This window comes from Rhinolophus ferrumequinum, chromosome 2, assembly GCF_004115265.2.
Source record: "Rhinolophus ferrumequinum isolate MPI-CBG mRhiFer1 chromosome 2, mRhiFer1_v1.p, whole genome shotgun sequence".
In the NCBI taxonomy this organism is placed as follows: domain Eukaryota; kingdom Metazoa; phylum Chordata; class Mammalia; order Chiroptera; family Rhinolophidae; genus Rhinolophus; species Rhinolophus ferrumequinum.
The window spans coordinates 9635298-9654557 of NC_046285.1; the positions used below are offsets into that span (position 1 = coordinate 9635298).

Here is a 19260-nt window from a genome sequence, read left to right on the forward strand (position 1 = left end):
TACCACAGGCTGGGTGGCTTATCAACCACAGAACTGTATTTCTCACCGTTCTGGAGGCTGGGAATCTGAGATCAGGGAGCCGGCAGGGTCGGGTTCCAGCAAGAAGCCTCTCCCAGGTTTCAGACTGCTGGCTTCTCCTTGTGTGGAGGACAGAGTGAGCTAGCTCTCTGCTCTCTTCTTATAGGGGCACTAATTCCATTCTTAAGGGCATCTTTATGACCTAATTACCTCCCAAATGCCTCACCTCCAAATCCTACCATGTTGGGATTAGATTTCAACGTATGAGTTTTGGAGGGACGCAAACATTTGGTGCATAGCACACCCCAATTTACCGACTCTTCTGCTGAAGGCCATTTTGTTGTTTTGCTATTGCATCAGTGCTGCAGTGAACAAGCTTGTTTTTGTCTGTGTACATGTGGGATTCTCTAGGATTTATCTGTGTAGGAATGGAACTTTCGTGTGTTGGGCGAGCACATCCTCAGTTTTACTAGATAAGGCGAATGGCTCTCCAAAGATGGTGCCAATTTATAATTTCTCCAAAGCTACTTCAGCATTCCCATTGCTTTCCATCCTTGCTCCCAGCTCTCATTATTGAGTTAGAACAAAGAAAAAAACACAAGGTGATGAGCAGTCACCTCTGCAGGCTTTTGAAATTGGCACCTCTTGAAGAGAAAGACAAACGTCTGTGGAGTAGAACCCAAGCTCCTTACCATGGCGCCTACAGTCCTGCTTTCTGTGGCTTCCTCCTTCCTGGCCAGCTTCACCTGGCACCACACTCCCCGCCCTCACAGTGGCCTTCTTCTATCACTGGAACATGCAGGCACTCATTCCCGCCTCAGCACTTGATGTTCTCTCTGCCCGGACTCCCCTTTTCTCAGCTTATTGTATGACTGCTTTCTTCTCAACCTTCACATACCAGCCCCTCCACGAGGCCTTCTCTGACCACACAATATAAAGTCTTATATTATCTTCCTACTTACCCCATGACACTCATTCACGTTACTCTGGCTTTTTATTGCTTGATCACAATCTGAAATGATGGACTTTGCTGTCTCTCGCTGGAAGGTAGACTCCCTGAGAGCCATGTACAACGCCTTGCATGTGTTACATCTTCAATGAAGGAAGGTTGTTACCCTTTCCTGTGCTTCTATTCACCGTCCCAGCATTTTGCTGACCACTGGTGTATAGATTAGGCAGATAGGTTCCCAAATAGATACGCTGTGCAATTCTCTCTATTTCCTTCTGAGCTGTCCCAAGATCTCTTACATTGACTCTATCCACACTTGAACCTTCTTCTTTGGACTGAAGCCACGTCATACCCCTCTATCCTCCATGCCTGGAATGATATACACACACATATATATTTCCTCTAAAAAAGATGATCATTTTATCTGTCCAATTATACATAAAACCTAAAATATGTATAAGCAAAATAAAAATAAAAGTCATATTTCTGAAATCAGGAATAAGAGGAAACAAGGATTTTTTGTACTACTTTAAGTTTTAGGTACAGCAATGATTTTGTTAATATTTACATCTGGAAAACCTTACACTTTTAAAGTGTTTTCTTCTTCCCTAAGCCACTTTTGGTACATATAGGTGCTCAAAATAAGATATTGTTATTTTTAACAACTCAAACCATTAAATAAATAAATATAACTGCCTTGAAATATGACCTTAATAGATAGATAGTAAATAGATATAAGTATTTTTCACTAGGAAACATTTTCTTTTTAATACATTTTAAGAGACACAACATATATTTATTACATGTAATAAATTATGATTGTTTTAAAAGTAAAGATCATTCTACATAACCTTCTGGTTAATGCAACATGGTGTAAGATGGAACAGCATGGTGTGACAGGAAGCAACGTGGTGTAAGATGCCGTCTCATTATTCTGCCTGTGTCCAATTAATCAGGCCTCATTCAGTGCCTACTGTGGGCTAAGCACTCCAAAAATCATTTTTACTGACGTGCAAAAACAGATTCAGTTAAGGCCTTGCTGTGATCATTACTTGTTGTACTGTTATGTGCTCCACTTCAGAGATATGCTGATACATATTAGCTCAATGAATTTAATATTTCTATCTCACTTGATAGAAACGAAAAGATTCTCTCATCAATGAAAAGGAGGAGGCAAAAGGCAAAAATAAAAAAGAGACGTAGCATTGATCTAGATGTAAGTCTAGCAACCTTATTTTCACAAAGACAGTGGTGGAGATTAGCAAGAGTAAAAATGACAAAATAATAAAACTGAATCTTTTCAGTGTTAACGCAGTTCCTGTAAAGCAAGCTGGCTAACGGCAACAACATAAAAGGTGGTGAATGGGTTAATATCAGGACAGGAGCCGTCTCCCAGTAGCTCAGCTACTTCCTTATTAGTCCTACTTCCTAATCGGTGCCCCAAGCTTCCACTGACTCCTTTCCCTTCCATTCCCTGCTTGTACTTCCTCAGTTGGCTCTTAGGAGGAAAACAATATGATTCAATACTTCACACTAAGTGGTGAATGGTAGATAGGCTTAATCCCTCTTGTGCATTACACCGAATTTGGAATTCACTGTAAGGAATGGCCCTCTCAAACTACATTTCACCCTCTCCCAAAGAAAAGTTGGGCGGAAAAGGGGTACAAACTCCCAGTTACAAAATAAGTCACAGGGATGTAAGGTACAGCATAGGGAAGAGAGTCAGTAATATAATAACCACGTATGGTGACAAATGGTTACTAGACTTATTGTGGTGATCACTTTGTAAGGTATGTTAATATTGAATCACTATGTTGTACACCTGAAACTAATATTGTGTATCAACTATAATTAAAAATATATTTAAAAATAGTGGTGAATGACAGCTTTAGGCTATATGTGGCCATTCCATTTCAAAAAAACGATTACAAAATTACAAAAAAAAAAAAAAAAAAAGAAAAGAAAAAGAACAGGGAACCAAGAAGTCTGGGCAAGCCCAGGAGACCCAGTGTTCGGGTGCTCCAGGGACCTCTTTAGGGTTGTCCACCTCCAGCTCTCAACTCTGCTTTCTGCTCTAAAGCGACTTTATCACTGAGCAGGAGAAACTGCTGGGCTGTCCTTGCAGATTGAGCAACATCTGTCCCCTCTCCCCTTGGAAGGGAAAAGAAAACATGTCCCACTGTCCTTTGCCAGCCCGTTCCAGTTACGATTCCCCCTGAGAGATGCCTGCCTGAATTATGTGAGGTGGGAGAGGAGCTGCAGCCATCGTTCGTTTTTGGCAGGAGGGCGGTGGATATTCAGCTGGATGGCAGTTCCTTGTTATTCCCTCACTCTAATGTGAGCTGCAGCTCTTCCCGCAGAGCGCAGAGCTCAGGCCACTTTCTCACTTTGGTGCTCGTGGCTTCCTGGCTTCCTGAGATTCCTTCACTTCCAGATTTCCTGAAAGCCAGCAGGGTTTTCCTTGGCCTTCACTTCCCCAGTCTTTTGCATGGTTTTGGAAGCGTCTAATCCCTCCCTGCTGTTTTCCTCACGGAACTCTAACTGATCGGGACACTTCTGATGATTTACTCATTCTCTGCTGTCCTGAAAGTGAGTTGTTTAGTTTTCTGAGCCAGAATGTAAGTAAACCTGTGATGACTCAAGATGTGTTCTAAATTGATAAAAAAGCCTATGTCTTCGTCTTTCCTGGTCATTTTATACACTTTTCTTGAACTCTCCCACACCCCACCCCCTAAAAAAAATCAACAAAACAAACGAAAGCACCATCATTCTTAAATTTTTTCATTTATTATAGCTGCTATTGTTGTTATTGTATCTTGCTTTATACCGGAATTGTTACAAAGGGCAATTAGTTTTAGAGTAAGTGAAGAAAGGTAGGAAGGTTGCTTAAATTTTTCCCAAACCTGGCTGGAGGGAAAACTTACACATCCTTCAAGTTTATGAAACAGCCGTCGAATCTTTATTAAACTGGCCAGCAGAAGAAGGTCGTCCCCATTCACGTATCGGAGAACTGGAATCTCCTCAGGGTTTGCTAGCTTTTCAGCAAAGAAAGAGAAGGAAAGCTCAGGGTCCCGTAGTGGCAGTGGTGCCTGTGGAACCAAGGAGGTCGAGGAGGCAGCGCTAATTTGGAGCTGGATTCCCTCTTGAGTCTAATTATCTATGAACCGCGGGGGTGTTATTCGAATCTGAACAAGGAATGAGCTGAAATGCTGCGGAGACTTGAGAGAGGAGAGCAGGCCAGAGCAAACAGAAATTGGACTTGTCCAAATGCTTACAATGTATTCAAGTAATTGAACTAGCATATCCTGAGTGGAACACAAAGATGCCTTCCTGGGAAGTGCCCAGTCGGGGGAGCGTGGTAGGTGCTGGCCTGAGGCTGGGAGGGCACTGCGGGGAGAGGCTTTGTCAGAGAAGGCAGCACCTGAGCCGATATTTTCAAGAAGCACCTGGGCAACTAAAATTCCTTTCCTTCTCCTAAAAGTGACCTTGCCTCCAGGAGGCCATTCCACGTTAACCTCTCCATGACCCTTGGCCTCTGTGTCCCCCACTTCCTCACAGCCTTTGGTGATTCAGGCTAATCTCCTTGCAGCTGCCGGAAGGTGAATAGATCTGCTAGGACCGTCTTGCCTAAGGAGTTTCCAGTTTGCGGCTTAGGACCAGCCTGGGAGTGCTGGGTAGCCGTAGTGGGACAGGCTAAATAAAAGCTGAACTGCCTCCTGTCAGCAGTGACTACTTACCTGCAACAGACGAGGGAACTCGCAGGATCTGTCTGCCTTTTCATCCCCCCATGGGAAGAAAGGAAGGAAGGTAGGAAGAGGAGGGAAGGAAGGAAGGAAGAGGAGGGAGGGGCATGAAATGGATGAATAATGAACAGATCAGCATTTATCCCCCTGCAGCCAGAAGCATCTCTTAAAACCCACATCTGGTCCTGCTGCTCATCTGCACAAAAACCTTCCTGACCACTGCACTGTACACCTGAAGCTGAATAATAATGAATGTCAACTGTAATTTTATATATATCTATATATGGTCACAGGATGTAGAGTACAGCATAGCGAATAGAGTAATGAAATTGTAACAGCTATATACGATGTCAGAGGGGTAATGGGTTGGGGGAGGGGGTTATCACTTTGTGAGGGGTATAAATGTCTATTACATTGTTTTGTACACCTGAAACTAATTTAAAAAAAAAAAAGTAGATGGGACCATATCCAGAGCGATAAATGACCAAATGAAACCACTAACCCAAAACACACACATCCTGAGCTCAAAGTCAACAGAAATGAGACGCGCAGGAAAGACCCTGAGATAAATACTAGGATAATGTTTGGGAGGCCGCCCCTCCCTCCCCTCTGTGTGGAGCCCCGATTGGGTCTAAAGCCCGGTGCTGCGGCTAGCCAGTATTACCACTTCTCTGCAGTTACCAGAAGCAAACGTCAGTAAGCAGAACGTGCAGGAAAACAGGGATTCTCACATACAAAAATGAACACACAACCAAGAAGCACTGAACATCTGAGGAAATCTGAGGTCATGAAACAGAGGCATCAGATTCACCCATCAGAGACACTATACTTAGACTCTAGAAAATAGAATTGGTAGCCAGTGGAAGACTTTAGAATAGACATAGTTAATATTTTCTGAGAGAGTTGAAAGAATTATTGTTGTCAAGGAAAACAGAAAAACTACAGGACTTGGAAGTTTATTCTACACACGTTAAAAAAAAAAAGATAGTTAACAATTTTACAGTAACCATTGTAATATTATGTAACAATTAAAAATAAAATAGACAAATATGTTTGGAAATACGATATGGAAAAACCTTTAATACCTGTTAAGTGGAAAACAAAAAACAAATAGAATCCCCCAACAATATAATCAGTATGGTACAATCCAATTTTTATTTTAAGAAGATATATGTGAATAATTTAAAATACATAGAAAAGAGAAATACACACCAAATTTTGGGTGGTGGTTACCTTTGGGAAGGGCGTTAGAATAGAAAAAAGGATAAAGGGGGAATCTCATTTTTTACTTTCTACATGTCTATGTTATTTGAATCTTCAAATATGAGAATGTATTCACAGGTCCCTTTTGTATTTTTAAAACATCTAAAGAAAGGAGGATCATGAGAAAAGTAAAACCTTTTAATATCAAGTTCTTTCTTTTGCATGAGAATGTCTCTTTTTTCTGATTGGAATTCATTTCTGAAGGGGGGGGGGTGCATTTTTTACATTTTTGGTAAGAACGCACTTGCCATGAATGTAATGTACCAAAAGGAGGCTGTGCCGTACATTTCTCACCAAGAAAGCTTGTCTGGAGCCCCGTCAGCTGGCTGTGGCAGCGAGACTGACAGAAGCAGCCGGAACAGTGAGGCGCGCATTGCAGGCCTTCACCGTACGTTGGCTGAATCGGAAGTTTCCCTTCTGTTTGGTGTTTATGAGATATTTCTGCCCGTGCTGAATATTGAGGTCTTATTTCCACTTACTGAAAAGGATTGACTTTTTCGAGGCTGAAGACACCTTTGAAGTTTGGAGCGATCTCTCCCAATAATTGATGAAACGAAGTCAGAGTTTAAGGGGCTGTTCAAAGTCACATGTGACATATGCTACATGTGTATAGAGATACACGTAGATCTCTATGCCGTCTCTACACCTGTGTGTCTATTTCAGCTTTACTGAGGCATGATTGACAAACTCTGCATTTGTGTGGAGCTCTCAGTGACTGAGTATTAGGGCCAAGCCCTGTGCATAGTGCTTTGCGTTCTCATTGAGTCTCCACCACAATCTACCAGGTAGGAATCATTATCCCCATCTTATAGGTGAGGTGTGGAGGAGAGACTGTCCCCTGTGTGACCACTGCCGGACCCGTGAGCTAGACTTGTGCCAGAACAGATAGCTTTGCGTAAATCCCCTCAGAGACTGTCTGATTGTAATCGGTACTTTCCTTCTGACAAACCAGTCCCTCTCCTCTGTGTTTCATGAGTGCTGGTTCCTGGAACAGGCTGTTGTGCTGACCCGAGCAAGAACGTAAGGCATTTTTCCTTACCTGGGGATGGGTCACATACCAGAGTCCCTATCCATCCTGCCTGTTCTATGTAATTCTCTGGGGCTTGCCAAGCAGTGCAGAGGGTATGCACTTCACTTAGCAGCTGCCCAAGGTGCACCTTGTACGTTAAGTTTCCCCTACTCATCGTGGTTAATTGCCAGACTGGAATGGCCAGCTTCTTTCTTCACTGTTTCCCTGCCCATTACTTATGGAGGTAGATGTTCAATTTCAGAGCTTCTCCCTGGGTCTGCATGTACAAACATGGGGGAACTGAAGCTCAAGTTCACCCACTTAGCTGAGTGGCAGAGCTGAGGTTTGAAACAATGTCTCTGTAACCCGAAGTCCTTAATGTTCTGAATCATTGTGCAGTATTGCCAGTTACTGAGGGTGTGAGTGCTCGGGCCACAGCCTGGGTGGGACAGAGGAATCAGTGAGATAGAGTCTGTTCTTCGGGAGCTCGCCATCCAGTAGGAAAGGCAGCCAGGAGGACCAGTACGGCAGCATGGCTCGGCAAGCCCCGGGACAGAGGTGAGAACATGTACCAAAAGGAGGCTGTGCTGTACATTTCTCACCAAGAAAGCTTGTCTGGAGCCCCCGTCAGCTGACTGTAGCAGCGAGACTGACAGAAGCAGCCAGAACAGTGAGGAGCACATTGCAGGCCTCCCAGAGCAGGACGTGACTGACCCTCCCTGGGCCAAGGGCTAGGGGGTCTGGGAAGTGTCTCCAAGGAGATGGGGCTTCTGCTTGATCTTGAACATGGTGAGAACCCAGGTCTCCTGACGTAGCGCAGGGCTTTCTACTACAGCACAGAGAAAAGCACACATCATACGAAATCCTAAAACCAAACTCCCAAAGCGGCCCTACGCAGCCACAGAGCAAACACTCAGTAAATGTTGCTTGGATCCAAGTCCAAAACAAAAGGAATTTCTGAGAAAGAAGAAACAATTAATTAGGCTGCCCCAATTCCATATGAAACTTTCACCATGTGTCTTTTCATTGAATTCTAAAATTCTTAGTGGACAGTAGATTACACACAAGTATAATTTATCAGTAATAACACCAATAAAAGTTATTTTACTCTTATTATTCTAAATGCTTTAATTGTTTTTAAAAACATGCTTACCTTCACTTTGGTTCCAACACTGATTTTTGCCTGTTGGCCCATTGCTAGAAAAGTGATTGAAATCTTGTCTTGTTCTAAGATGCGAACTCCAACATAATGGTTCAAAGCCAAAAAAACAGGCTTAAATGAAACAAAGGGTGAGGAAGAGCCAGAACTTGACCAATTCCAAGCCCTTACTCTGTTGCCAGCTGGATCTGAATATTGACCTCCCACGATATTGATGTATACCCTGGGCAGAAAGGAAATAAAAAAATCATACACAGTAGCATAGTAATTCCACCCTGAAATGAGCCCTGTCGTTTGCTAACCAGAGAGTAGCAGTTTATGGTAGCCAGTAGCATAAAATGACGGAAAACCTCAGGTAATCCTAGGAGTCATAAGACTGTGACTGAATTCTATATTAATTTGAAGTACTGGGCCCAACTCAAGATCTACTGATGAACCAAAATGGGTCCAAAGGATGTAACCAGGATGGTAAAGCAATTTGGAGAATTTTGTGCTGGGAGGCATGAAAAGGGAACAGTTAAGATTTAGTCTGGACCAGAAGAAATACCGGAGAGCAACCTATGTGCAAGGGGAGAAGGCCAGTACTCAGATTTTCCTCGACAAAAATGAAGACCGGGGGATGTAAATTCTGGGGAAGGCCAAATTGGCCACAGTGCAAGAGAGCGGTTTTCTAACGGCATCCAGCAACTGGGAGCCAGGAGACTTTCTAGGAGACCTCCCATCAGGCTGGGTGTGGGCAGGAGGGAGCGGTGTCTGCGGAGGAGAAGAGCTCTGGAGCAGAGCAGAAGGTGGAGCTCACACTCTCCGGGCTCCCCAGTCTCAGTGTCGCCAACGCCACAGTTTACTATACACACAACTTAGCGCTGCACAGTCTGCAATCTAGTGGTGCTAATGACTTCCGTTCTACTTGGTTATCTCCTTCTCCTGCTCTCACCTTCTTCCAGCTTGGATCACCATTCCTTTCTTGAGCAGACAGAATTGTTCGAGTTCTGGGTACTTAGAAAGTTGGCTTAATTGGATAATGAATTATGTTTTAAAAACCAGATGAATTGGCCACGAGGACCCCCTAAGTAAAATGACTAATCTTATCCCCCCAGTATTGATTAGTGGCAGTAACCTAATAGCAAAAGTACAAGTGAGAAATTGAGGTTATATTATATCTGGAAAGGATGATGCCAAATTATCTAGATAAATTATTTAATCAACATTCTTTGAGTCTATACCATGTACAGATACATGCTATGTAGTGGCAAAGGTCCAGGGTGTGTCTTTAAGGAACATGAGTCCAGCAGGGAGGGCAGGCTTGCTTCATAAGAGGCAGCTAGAAGCGGCTAGGAGAGTACCAGGGAGTCCCATCAGAGGGTCCAGGAGAGCTGGTGGGTGACATGGCTGCACTGGCAACAATAAAGTCCTAGGAGCTAATGACTATCTGGTGACAATAACATCCTGCCCCCACCCAGTGTAATACACAGCTGCTATTGAACCCTGAAGGATAAGTAGAAATTCTCCAATATACAGGGAGGTAGTGCATTGACTACTCATTTGGACTAAGAACACAAATAGCTCTCTGCGTCCTAACTTTCTCAAGTCCTGGCAGTGTCCCAACTTTGTCAATTATTGGCAGAGTTTATCAAGATGAGATGGTTATACCTTTAAAAAATTTAAAGGGAGGGAATATCTCTATCTGAAAAGCTCAAGGAGTTTAAATTGTTTTTGCAGTTCGAACCTGAATTTCACTTTCTCAGGCCAAATGAAATGATATGAAGTCAGAGTATATCAGTTAGTAGATCAAAATGGGATCGGGATTTTAATTTTTCTGGAGATTTTGTTTGTATGTTGTTGTTGTTGGGTGTGGCTGCGGGAAGCTTACTAGTTACAAATACATCACAAATAATGCCGCCATGGGGCACCTGTGCACTGTGAATTATTTCCATGGATGAGGCAGGGTAGCATTATGGGGGCACAGGCTGTATAGAGACCGTCTGGGTTCATATCCCAAATCCCTACGGTGACCATATAATTTACTTAGACGCTTTTTCCTAATATTGAAATTGTATGCTTCGTATTCTCTTGCTGTTTATAGAAAGAATATGGTGAGCTTTGTTTTACATAGTTACCTAGGAGTTTTCCACTGAGAACCATATGGAAAGGCATACACCAAATATTTCTCTGAGTTGAACATTATTGTCTAAAGACCACTAGCTTAAATAAATTTTCTTAAAGCCATTTTTATCATTAAAAAGGAAAAAGAAAACTTCCAGTTATAAGATGAGTAAGTTCTGTATAATACTGTGTTATACAAGGTCAGACAGTTAAGTTCGCGAACTTTTTGCAACGATGTTGCTAACCTTTTTTGATATCAGAGGGATTGTTCATTATGAATTTGTACCAACTGGTCAAACAGTTAACCAAGTTTACTATTTGGAAATGCTGAAAAGGCTGCATGAGAAAGTTAGACAACCTGAACTTTTCGCCAACAATTCATGGCTCTTGCATCACGCCAATATACCAGCTCACACTGTACTGTCTGTGAGGGAGGTTTTAGCCAGTGAACAAATAACTGTTTTGGAACACCCTCCCTACTCACTTGATCTGGCCCACAATGACTTCTTTCTTTACCTGAAGATAAAGGAAATATTGAAAGGAAGACATTTTGATGACATTCAGGACATGAAGGGAAATACGATGACAGGTCTGATGGCCATTCCAGGAAAAGAGTCCCAAAATTGTTTTGAAGGGTAGACTAGGTGCTGACATCAGTGCATAGCTTCCCAAGGGGAGTACTTCGAAGGTGATTGTAGTGATATTCAGCAATGAGGTATGCAGCACTTTCAGCAATGAGGTATGTAGCACTTTTCTAGGATGAGTTCGCAACTTAATTGTCGGATCTTGTATACTTAAAAGTTGCTAACAGAGTATATCTTAAATGTTCTCAACAAGAAAAAAGAAATGGTAATTATGTGGCATGATACGGGTATTAGCTAATGCTATGGTGGTAATCATTTGCAATTTATAAGTGCAAATCAAAACAGTTGTACACTTTTAACTTACACAATGTTATGTCAATTATATGTCAATCAAGTTAGAAAAAAATAAAAGGAAAAATAAAATTTCACAAACCCAAAAAACACAATGACAGCAGGAGGAACCTCGGAGCCTACCAGACATTTCCATTTGGATGGTAGCAGGAACTTCTGCCAGAAGAATCCAGCACCGCCAGGATTGCGGGGTTAGTGGGCACGTCTTCTTGGACTATACACATGAAGCCATTTATCTTGTTGGGCACTCGGATGATGGCGAGGTTTCCAGATGGGTAGCTGAGATCAGATAAGGTCATTCGGGTGTTCTAATTAATGGTCCTGGGCTATTCTGGGAATAAATTCAATTTATGAGAGAGCCCTTTGAAACTGTAAAGCATTCTGAAAATGGGAGGTTCTGTTATTACAAAAGGATTTTATGTGGATCAAAATATATTTCTGAGACACAAGAAACCTCAACAAAACACTAGCAAATGGAATCTAACAACATATAAAAAGGATTATATATCAGGACAAAGTGGAGTTTATTCCAGGAATGCAAGGTTTAACATCTGAAAATCAATTAATGAATATATTATATTAATAGAATAAAGAGTAAAAAACATAAACAGAAAAAACATGATAAAGAGTGTTTTTCTTCTAAGATCAGGAATTAGACAAAAATGTCCACTTTCCCCACTTCTATTCAACATTGTACTGGAGGTTCTAGTCAGGGAAATTTTATTAAAGAAGAAATGAAGGACATTCAGATTGGAAATGGAAGAAGTAAAACGAACCCTGTTTGCAGCTGACGTGCTCTTTTACATATAAAATCACTAAGGAATTTGCAAAACAATATATTAGAACTAACAAACGAGTTCAGCAGAGTTGTAGGCTACAAGATCAATATATAAAAAATTGTATTTCTGTACACTAGCAGTGAACATTCTGAAAATGAAATTAAGAAAACAATTCCATTTCTAACAGCAAAAAGAATAAAATACACTGAAGACAATTCACTAACTGTTAATACTCAGTCCTATCTAAGCTGAGCAGAAGTCCAGAGATGAAGTGAACACAAGATTGATTCAGAATCATTTTGAAAATCATCCACAGCCTTCAAGAGACTCAAGAATCAAAGCCTGGGTGTGAAGTGATAACTGAAAATAAAAGTTCGGGAAGTTATTTAAAATTTATTGATATAATTAAAATAAAACCTATATACTCTTTCTCATAAGGTCTAGGGAACTAAAACTTCATTACACTTCCTGTATGGTGAAAAGTCCTTTTTCTGATTTATTACTGTGGTTTGACTAAACATTTAGGGAACTATGACTAAAAATGACTTTCTCCTATAAGGTGAGGCCTTCAGTTCACCAAAACGACCTCTTCCTTGCATAGATTTAAAAAAAATTATTTAAAAAAAATACTATTTTAAAAAAATTGTTTTTAACTTTCCTTAAGATATTAAATTAAATAGACTTGATGTTAAAATACCAAAAGGCCTGGCCATCCATCTGGCAGAAGTTCATGTGGTCAATAACTCAGAGTTCCATAAAATTAATATTGAATTTTTGTATTAAAAATAACACGCTGCTCATGGATGCGTAAACTGGTACACAGTTTCGGGGGTGGGGGGTGGCAAAATCTATCAAAGTTTTAAAATGTCCATAATTTCTTGCCCAGAATTTTTATCCCTAGGTATTTAATTCTAAGGAATAAGTAATAAGTATGCAATGAAATATGCACAAAGCTGTTCGTTTAGTGGTTGTACATAATAGCACAAGATTGCAAAACCACCTTTGTTCAGTAATAGGGGATAGGTTAAATTAATATAGTACATCCTATAATGAAATACATTGTGGTTATAAAAATGGTGTTGTATCTCTATATTTATTGTACATTATATACTCAAACATTATTTATTATATGTGTAAAGGGAGCAAGTTATAAAATATAAATAGTTGAAAAACGGATTTAAAAAATTACATATATGCTCACTCAGAAAAAAGTAAGACAAGATGTATGAAAAGATGTTAGCTTTTCTTTGGATGGTAGGATTTGGGGGTAATATATTTTTTTTAAATATTTTTCTTTTTCTTTATCTGTCTTTTTGTGAAGAAATAAAGCTAATAAAAATAATTTGTTGCAAGAAAGGATACAATATTTGTGTTGTCCCATCTGGAAACGAAGTCAGAAATTTGCTCCCATGTTTGTAGTGCTTCTCTAAAAGCTCATTCCTCATGATCTATAAACCCCAGAAAATAAAAGGACTCTTAACAGTTCGTCGTTTCAGATAGCACGCATTAAGTATTGTAACAACAGACATCCTTTGCTTGTTAGACAGTGATACAAACCATTTATTAATTTAAGTTTTTGGCCTTGCTTCAAAAACAGGGAACAATTCTTAGGAATCATTAAAGATTGTCCCTAACCCCTTGAGATAATTTGATAAAATCTTTCTGGCAAAAATATGACATTACATACCTGTTTGAAGGGTTTTTGTTTTACTTTATACACATATTACTAGAAAAACAAAACAAAACAGAAGATAAAAGCCAGCCCTACCACGATGTAAATATTCTATACCTGATTATAGTGGTGGTTGCCTAACTGTCAAAACTTATAGAGCTGTATACCTAAAAATGGTGAATTTTACTCTATGTAAATTATACTACAATAAACTGACTTTAAACCGCAGTAAAAGCTGTAGCATCTGGCATCTCTTCAAGGATGACCTCGACATGCATCTGAACAAAACACTAGTGGAGTATGGGAAGTTGAAGAAATACAGGGAGATATTCCTTATTATATCTCTAGGTTTAACTCTTTTATAGGCAATACAAAATAGGGAGATGAATTTGACCCCGACAATATTTTATAATAAATAATAGATTTAATTTGATTCTATTTATTCCCAATCTTGAATTATAATAAAATGGATACAAGAATTCCTAAGGCTGAACAGTGCAGCAATCTAAATTTTCATGTAAATGTTAGTTAGATACTTTAGAAGACAATACATTTTTCACTTTTAAAAATATGAAATGAAATAAATTCGTGTAAATGCTAAAATATGCAGTTTTGTTAATGAGTAATTATAAAGTGAATAGCCATGTTATCACTGCTTGGGTGAAGAAACAGAACAATGCTGAGACTCTAGGAGCCCACTGTATGTCTGTCCCAAAATCAATATCCTTCCTTTCTAGACATAACCACTAGTCTGATTTCACAGTAATTTCTTTGCACTTTTATAATTTCTAAACAATATAGTTTAATTTTTCCCATTTTGAATTTTACACAAATGGAATCATACATTATATATTTTTAATTTTTTATTTCTTTCTGTCAACATTGTTTATGAGATTCATACAGTCCAATGACTTTCGTTTGTGTATAGTATTCCATTGTATGAATTTATCACTATCCATTCTATTGTTAATGGATAGTTGGGTTGTTCCCAGTTTTTGGCTGTTATAAACAATACTATGAACATTCTTATGTGCATGTATGCTGGTACCCAGTTTCTCTCAGATATTACGTCCAGAGGTGGCATTGCTGAATCCCAAGATATGCCTGTCTTCCACTTTACTAGATAATGTCAAAATTATTTTCTAAGTTATACAACTTACATTCCCACTAGAGGCAAATAATAACGACTTTAGCTCTGTATCCTTTCCAACACACAGTAATATCAGACTTTATATTTTTTGCAAATGTGATAGTGTGTACTGATCTCTAACTGTGATTTTAATTTTCCTTTCCCAGCTTACTAATGAGATTGAGCATCTTTTTATAAGTTTATTGACCATTTGAATTTTCTCCGTTGAGAAGTGTGCAAGTTTTCTTGGCCCATTTTCTATTAGGTAGACTTTTTCCCCATGTCCTTTTACATTTAGGATATAAGCCCTTTGCATATCATGTGTGCTGCATATATTTATCTCTTCTTGGCTTGTCTTTCACAACTTTAATTTTAATTTATCAAATCCTTTATGGACACTGCTGTTTTTCATCAGTTAGTAAATCTTTCCCTAACCTGAGGTAATAAAGCTATTCTCCCTTATAAAATAAATCTTTGTAGTTTTGTATTTCACATTTAAATCTTTAATCTACTTGGAATTGATTTTTAAATATTATGTGAAATAGTGGCTCCAATTTCACTAAAAAGAGTATAGATGCCTGATTGTCCCAGCACTATGTATTGAAAAGATTTTTCTTTGTCTATCATTGAGCATTGCCACTGCTGTAATAAATAAGATGTTTATGTACGCATGAGTCTGATTCTGGACTCTTTATTCTTTGTCATGGGCTTCTTTGTTTATCCTGCCCTGACACTACACTGTCTTAATTACTATATTTTGTAATGTATCTTAATACCTGGTAGAGCATATTCCCCTGCCTCCAAACCTTCTTCAAGAATGTCTTGGCTATTCTAGATTCTTTATATTTCCATGTAAATTTTAGAATCAATTTGTCAAGACCTCCCTTCCCCCAAAACACACAAACATACAATCCTGTTAGAATTTGAAATTTGGGAAGAATGTCATCTTTAAAATATTTAATCTTCCAATCCATGAACAAATTTGTTAAATGGGTTTTTTGAATATTCTATTGTATTATTGCTTCTTTTTTGGTGTAATAGCCCTCTTAGTTATTGGGAGACGTAGGCTAAAGTATCCCCTTTACATATTTTTAGACAATGTTAATATGGGGAAAATATTTTGTATTTTATATCTTCTTGGTGGATGAAAACTTTTATCATTACGAAGGGCATCATTATGAAGTGATCCTCTTTATCTTGAGCAATGCTCTTTAGTGTTTTTATGATATATCATTTTTTCTTTATTTATATTTAATCTTTTTATATCCTTATATTTTAGATGTGTCTCTTATAAACAGTAGACGGTTGAATTTTCTTCTTTTTAAAAATATTCTCTGACAGCCTTAGTCTTTTAACTGGAGTATGTAGTCTATTTACATTTAGTTACTGACATTCCTTGATGTTTTCTATTTGTCCCCTATTATGTGTTTTTCTCTCCCCTTATTCTTGTCGTTTTGGGAGATATTTAAAATAAATTATTCTATTTTTTTGCTTTACTTCTACTGGCTGGGAATTTATACTCTTTGCTTCTGTTAGTTTTCTGGCTATTCTAGAAATTTCAGCAAGCAAACTTAATTTACCAAAGTCTGAAGTTCAGTTATGTATTTGTCCTTTTTTCAAATGAAGAATTTTAGTGCACTGTAACTGCATTTAGCCTTCTTCCAAAATCACGTACTATTTGTCATGCATTTTTATTCTATAACTGTTTTTTGAAACTCCATGAGCCATTATTTATTATTATTATTATTATTTTATCAGCCATTTTTTAGTTTTATTCATATATACCATATATCAGTTTTTTGCTTCTCATTTTTCTTAAAACTCAGACCACCCAACTACACAAATAATATTCTTTGGAATTTCCTTTAGTGAGGGGCTACTACTGACAAACTCTCTTTGTTTTTCCAGACAATGTCTTTCAGGGGTACATTTTCTTGAAAGTTATTTTAACTGGGTATAGACTTCTAGATTGATTATTATTTTCTTTCAGCATACTGAAGACATTCCACTGACTTCTGGCATCCATTGTTGCTATTGGAGCATCATCTGATGGCCTTACTGTTCTCCTTTAAATGTAAGTGAAACTGTTTCTTTATTTTCTGTTTTTAAGATTTTCCTTTTGTCTTTGGTGTTCTACAATTTCACTATGAAGTGTCTAGGATTTTTTAAAAATCGATCCTGCTTGGGATTCATTGGGCTTCTTAATTATGTTGATCAGTCTCTTTTATAAGTTCTGGAAAATTGTCATCTCTTTAAATACTGCCTCTGTCTGATTATCTTTCTCCTCTCCTTCTGGGATTTTGAATAAATACATTTTAGATCTCTCATTTTATTTGTGTATCCTACACTCTCTTCTGTATTCCTTGCCTTTTTTCCATCCCCATGGTGAATTTTGATAAATTTTTAATGTCTTGTCCAGGTCATTAGTTCTCTCTTTAGTTGGATCTACCTGCATTTAACTCTCATCGTTTAAGTTTTTAATTCCCAATAGTTGTTTTTTATGTCTATAAGTTCATTTTTTTTCTTTTTAAAACTGTTATGTCACTTTATAGTTTTCTGTTCCCTCTATATATCTCCAACCTGATCTTTCATTTTCATGAACATAGTTAGATTACTTCAATTTCCAAAATCTTTGCAGATCTTTTATTATTGGATATTATTCCTCTGGATTTTCAATTGTGGTACTGAGTTTCCTTGTGTTCTTGATTCTTTTTCACGTGTGCTGGTAATTGAACTTGAAAGATCATCTATAGGAGTAATTTGAGGGCTGGATGAATGATGTTTCCCCAGACAGAATTTGGATTTGATTTTGTCAGTCACCTCTGTTCACTGCCTCCCCTCCTATGTCACCCAAGACAAACAAACCTGGTCTCAGTGATTTAATTTCTAGGAATCTATTCTGAGGAACTATACTTATATAAAAAACTCATACACAAAGATATTTGAAGCAATGTTATTTAGGATAACAAAGATATTGTTAATAACTTGTATGTCCAATAACAAGGGAATGGCTAGATAAACAATATGAAAAAGCACATAGATATTAAAATGATGTTAATATGAGCTATATAATATCATGGAACATATTTTTTATAATTCAGTTTAAAAAGAGATAAAATTACATATATAATATAATTACAAGTACATTAACAAAACCTATGTATAAAAAAGTCTTGAAGAGTGTTGTCTAATAGCACTTTTGGTGATTATAAAATGTTCTGTATCTGTACTGCAATTTGGCAGCCATTAGTCATATACAGCTATTTAGCACTTGAAATGTAGCTAGTGTGACTAAAGAATTACATTTTAAACTTTAACTTAATTTTAATTATTTTAAATTTAGCCATATGTAGTATTCGCTACTATATTGGGTAGTGCAGATCTAGAAAATATTCAAATATTAATAATGATTTTTGGGAAGTGGTTGAGAGCTTTGTTGATTTTCTCCCCTTCATTTTAGTTTTCTAAGGTTTCCAAATGTTCCTTAATGTACAATAACCACATTTTAAAGTAAAAAGGCTTTAACCAAAAGGGCCCCCTATAATACATATGTAAAGCACTGTTGCAAAGTCTAGTAGAAGTTAAAAGGCCAAGTCTATACCAATTCTTTTTGACAATAGTTAAAAGTGCCATGTGCCAAGCTGCTATATTCATCATGACAGCATTTATAATTTTAGGTAAAATTGGTTTTTAAAGCGTATCAAGTAAAATAAAAATCAAAGCTAATTACCTTTCCACATGCTGTCCTAGAATCACAACAAACAATGGATATGTTTCTTTCATCTAGTTGAAAATCAAATGGTTTGTCATCAGTTAGATCTTTTTCTGGAATATCCATGGAAAGTTGGTAAGAAATTGTTTTCAAGTGCTTTGAATCTAATGGGAAAAGGATCACATGAAAGTACATACATGTTTTAAATTTTCCAAAATCGCTATTCTAACATGAAATTTCAAATACAAATGCATTGATTCATCAGACTATTTTTTAATGGAAGGAAAATGAGACCCTTCATTAAGTTAAAGTGGGGGCCTTCTTTTGTTAAAAAATGAGATCATTTCTTTGTTAAAAGAAGAAAAACGATGATTTTTATTAAGTGGAATTTTCTGGCACTAGATTTAGTAGGAAACAGTTGAATATCAAGGCACTTTATATGTGAGATTTAATTTAAAAACAACCAAAAATGTATCTTCTCTAAGTATCTTTGTAATAGCTCAGAGTGGTAGAGGAGGAGCCTGATGTTCAGAACGATTAAGTAATTTACCTAAACTCAGACAGCCTAAGAGGAGAAAAGCAAGGATACAAATCCAGAACTCTGATTCTAAAATCAGCGCGCCTTTAACTGTCCCAGCACTATAACTATACTGGCCCGCTGACTGATGGAAACCACAGATGAGGCAAGGAATCTGATTTATTTTTGACAGATTTTACATACCCCACCTTGAAAACAAAATAGAATGTGTTCTTAATAAAACAAGAGACAATGAACTCAGAAGCTCTTTG

General features: G+C 38.0%; 1 protein-coding gene across 1 annotated transcript in view; it reads right to left on the minus strand.

The window, feature by feature from the left end:
- Window positions 1–3738: 3738 nt before the first annotated feature.
- The window catches only part of ERICH6 (glutamate rich 6), a 29455-nt gene continuing 13933 nt past the window's right edge, over window positions 3739–19260 (minus strand). The window contains exons 10-14 of the mRNA XM_033134388.1: window positions 18490–18635; window positions 13321–13406; window positions 11303–11458; window positions 8136–8364; window positions 3739–4002 (exon numbers count right to left, since the gene is read on the minus strand). Coding sequence (XP_032990279.1) covers window positions 3739–4002; window positions 8136–8364; window positions 11303–11458; window positions 13321–13406; window positions 18490–18635 — 881 coding nt within the window. The remainder of the gene's footprint in view (window positions 4003–8135; window positions 8365–11302; window positions 11459–13320; window positions 13407–18489; window positions 18636–19260) is intronic.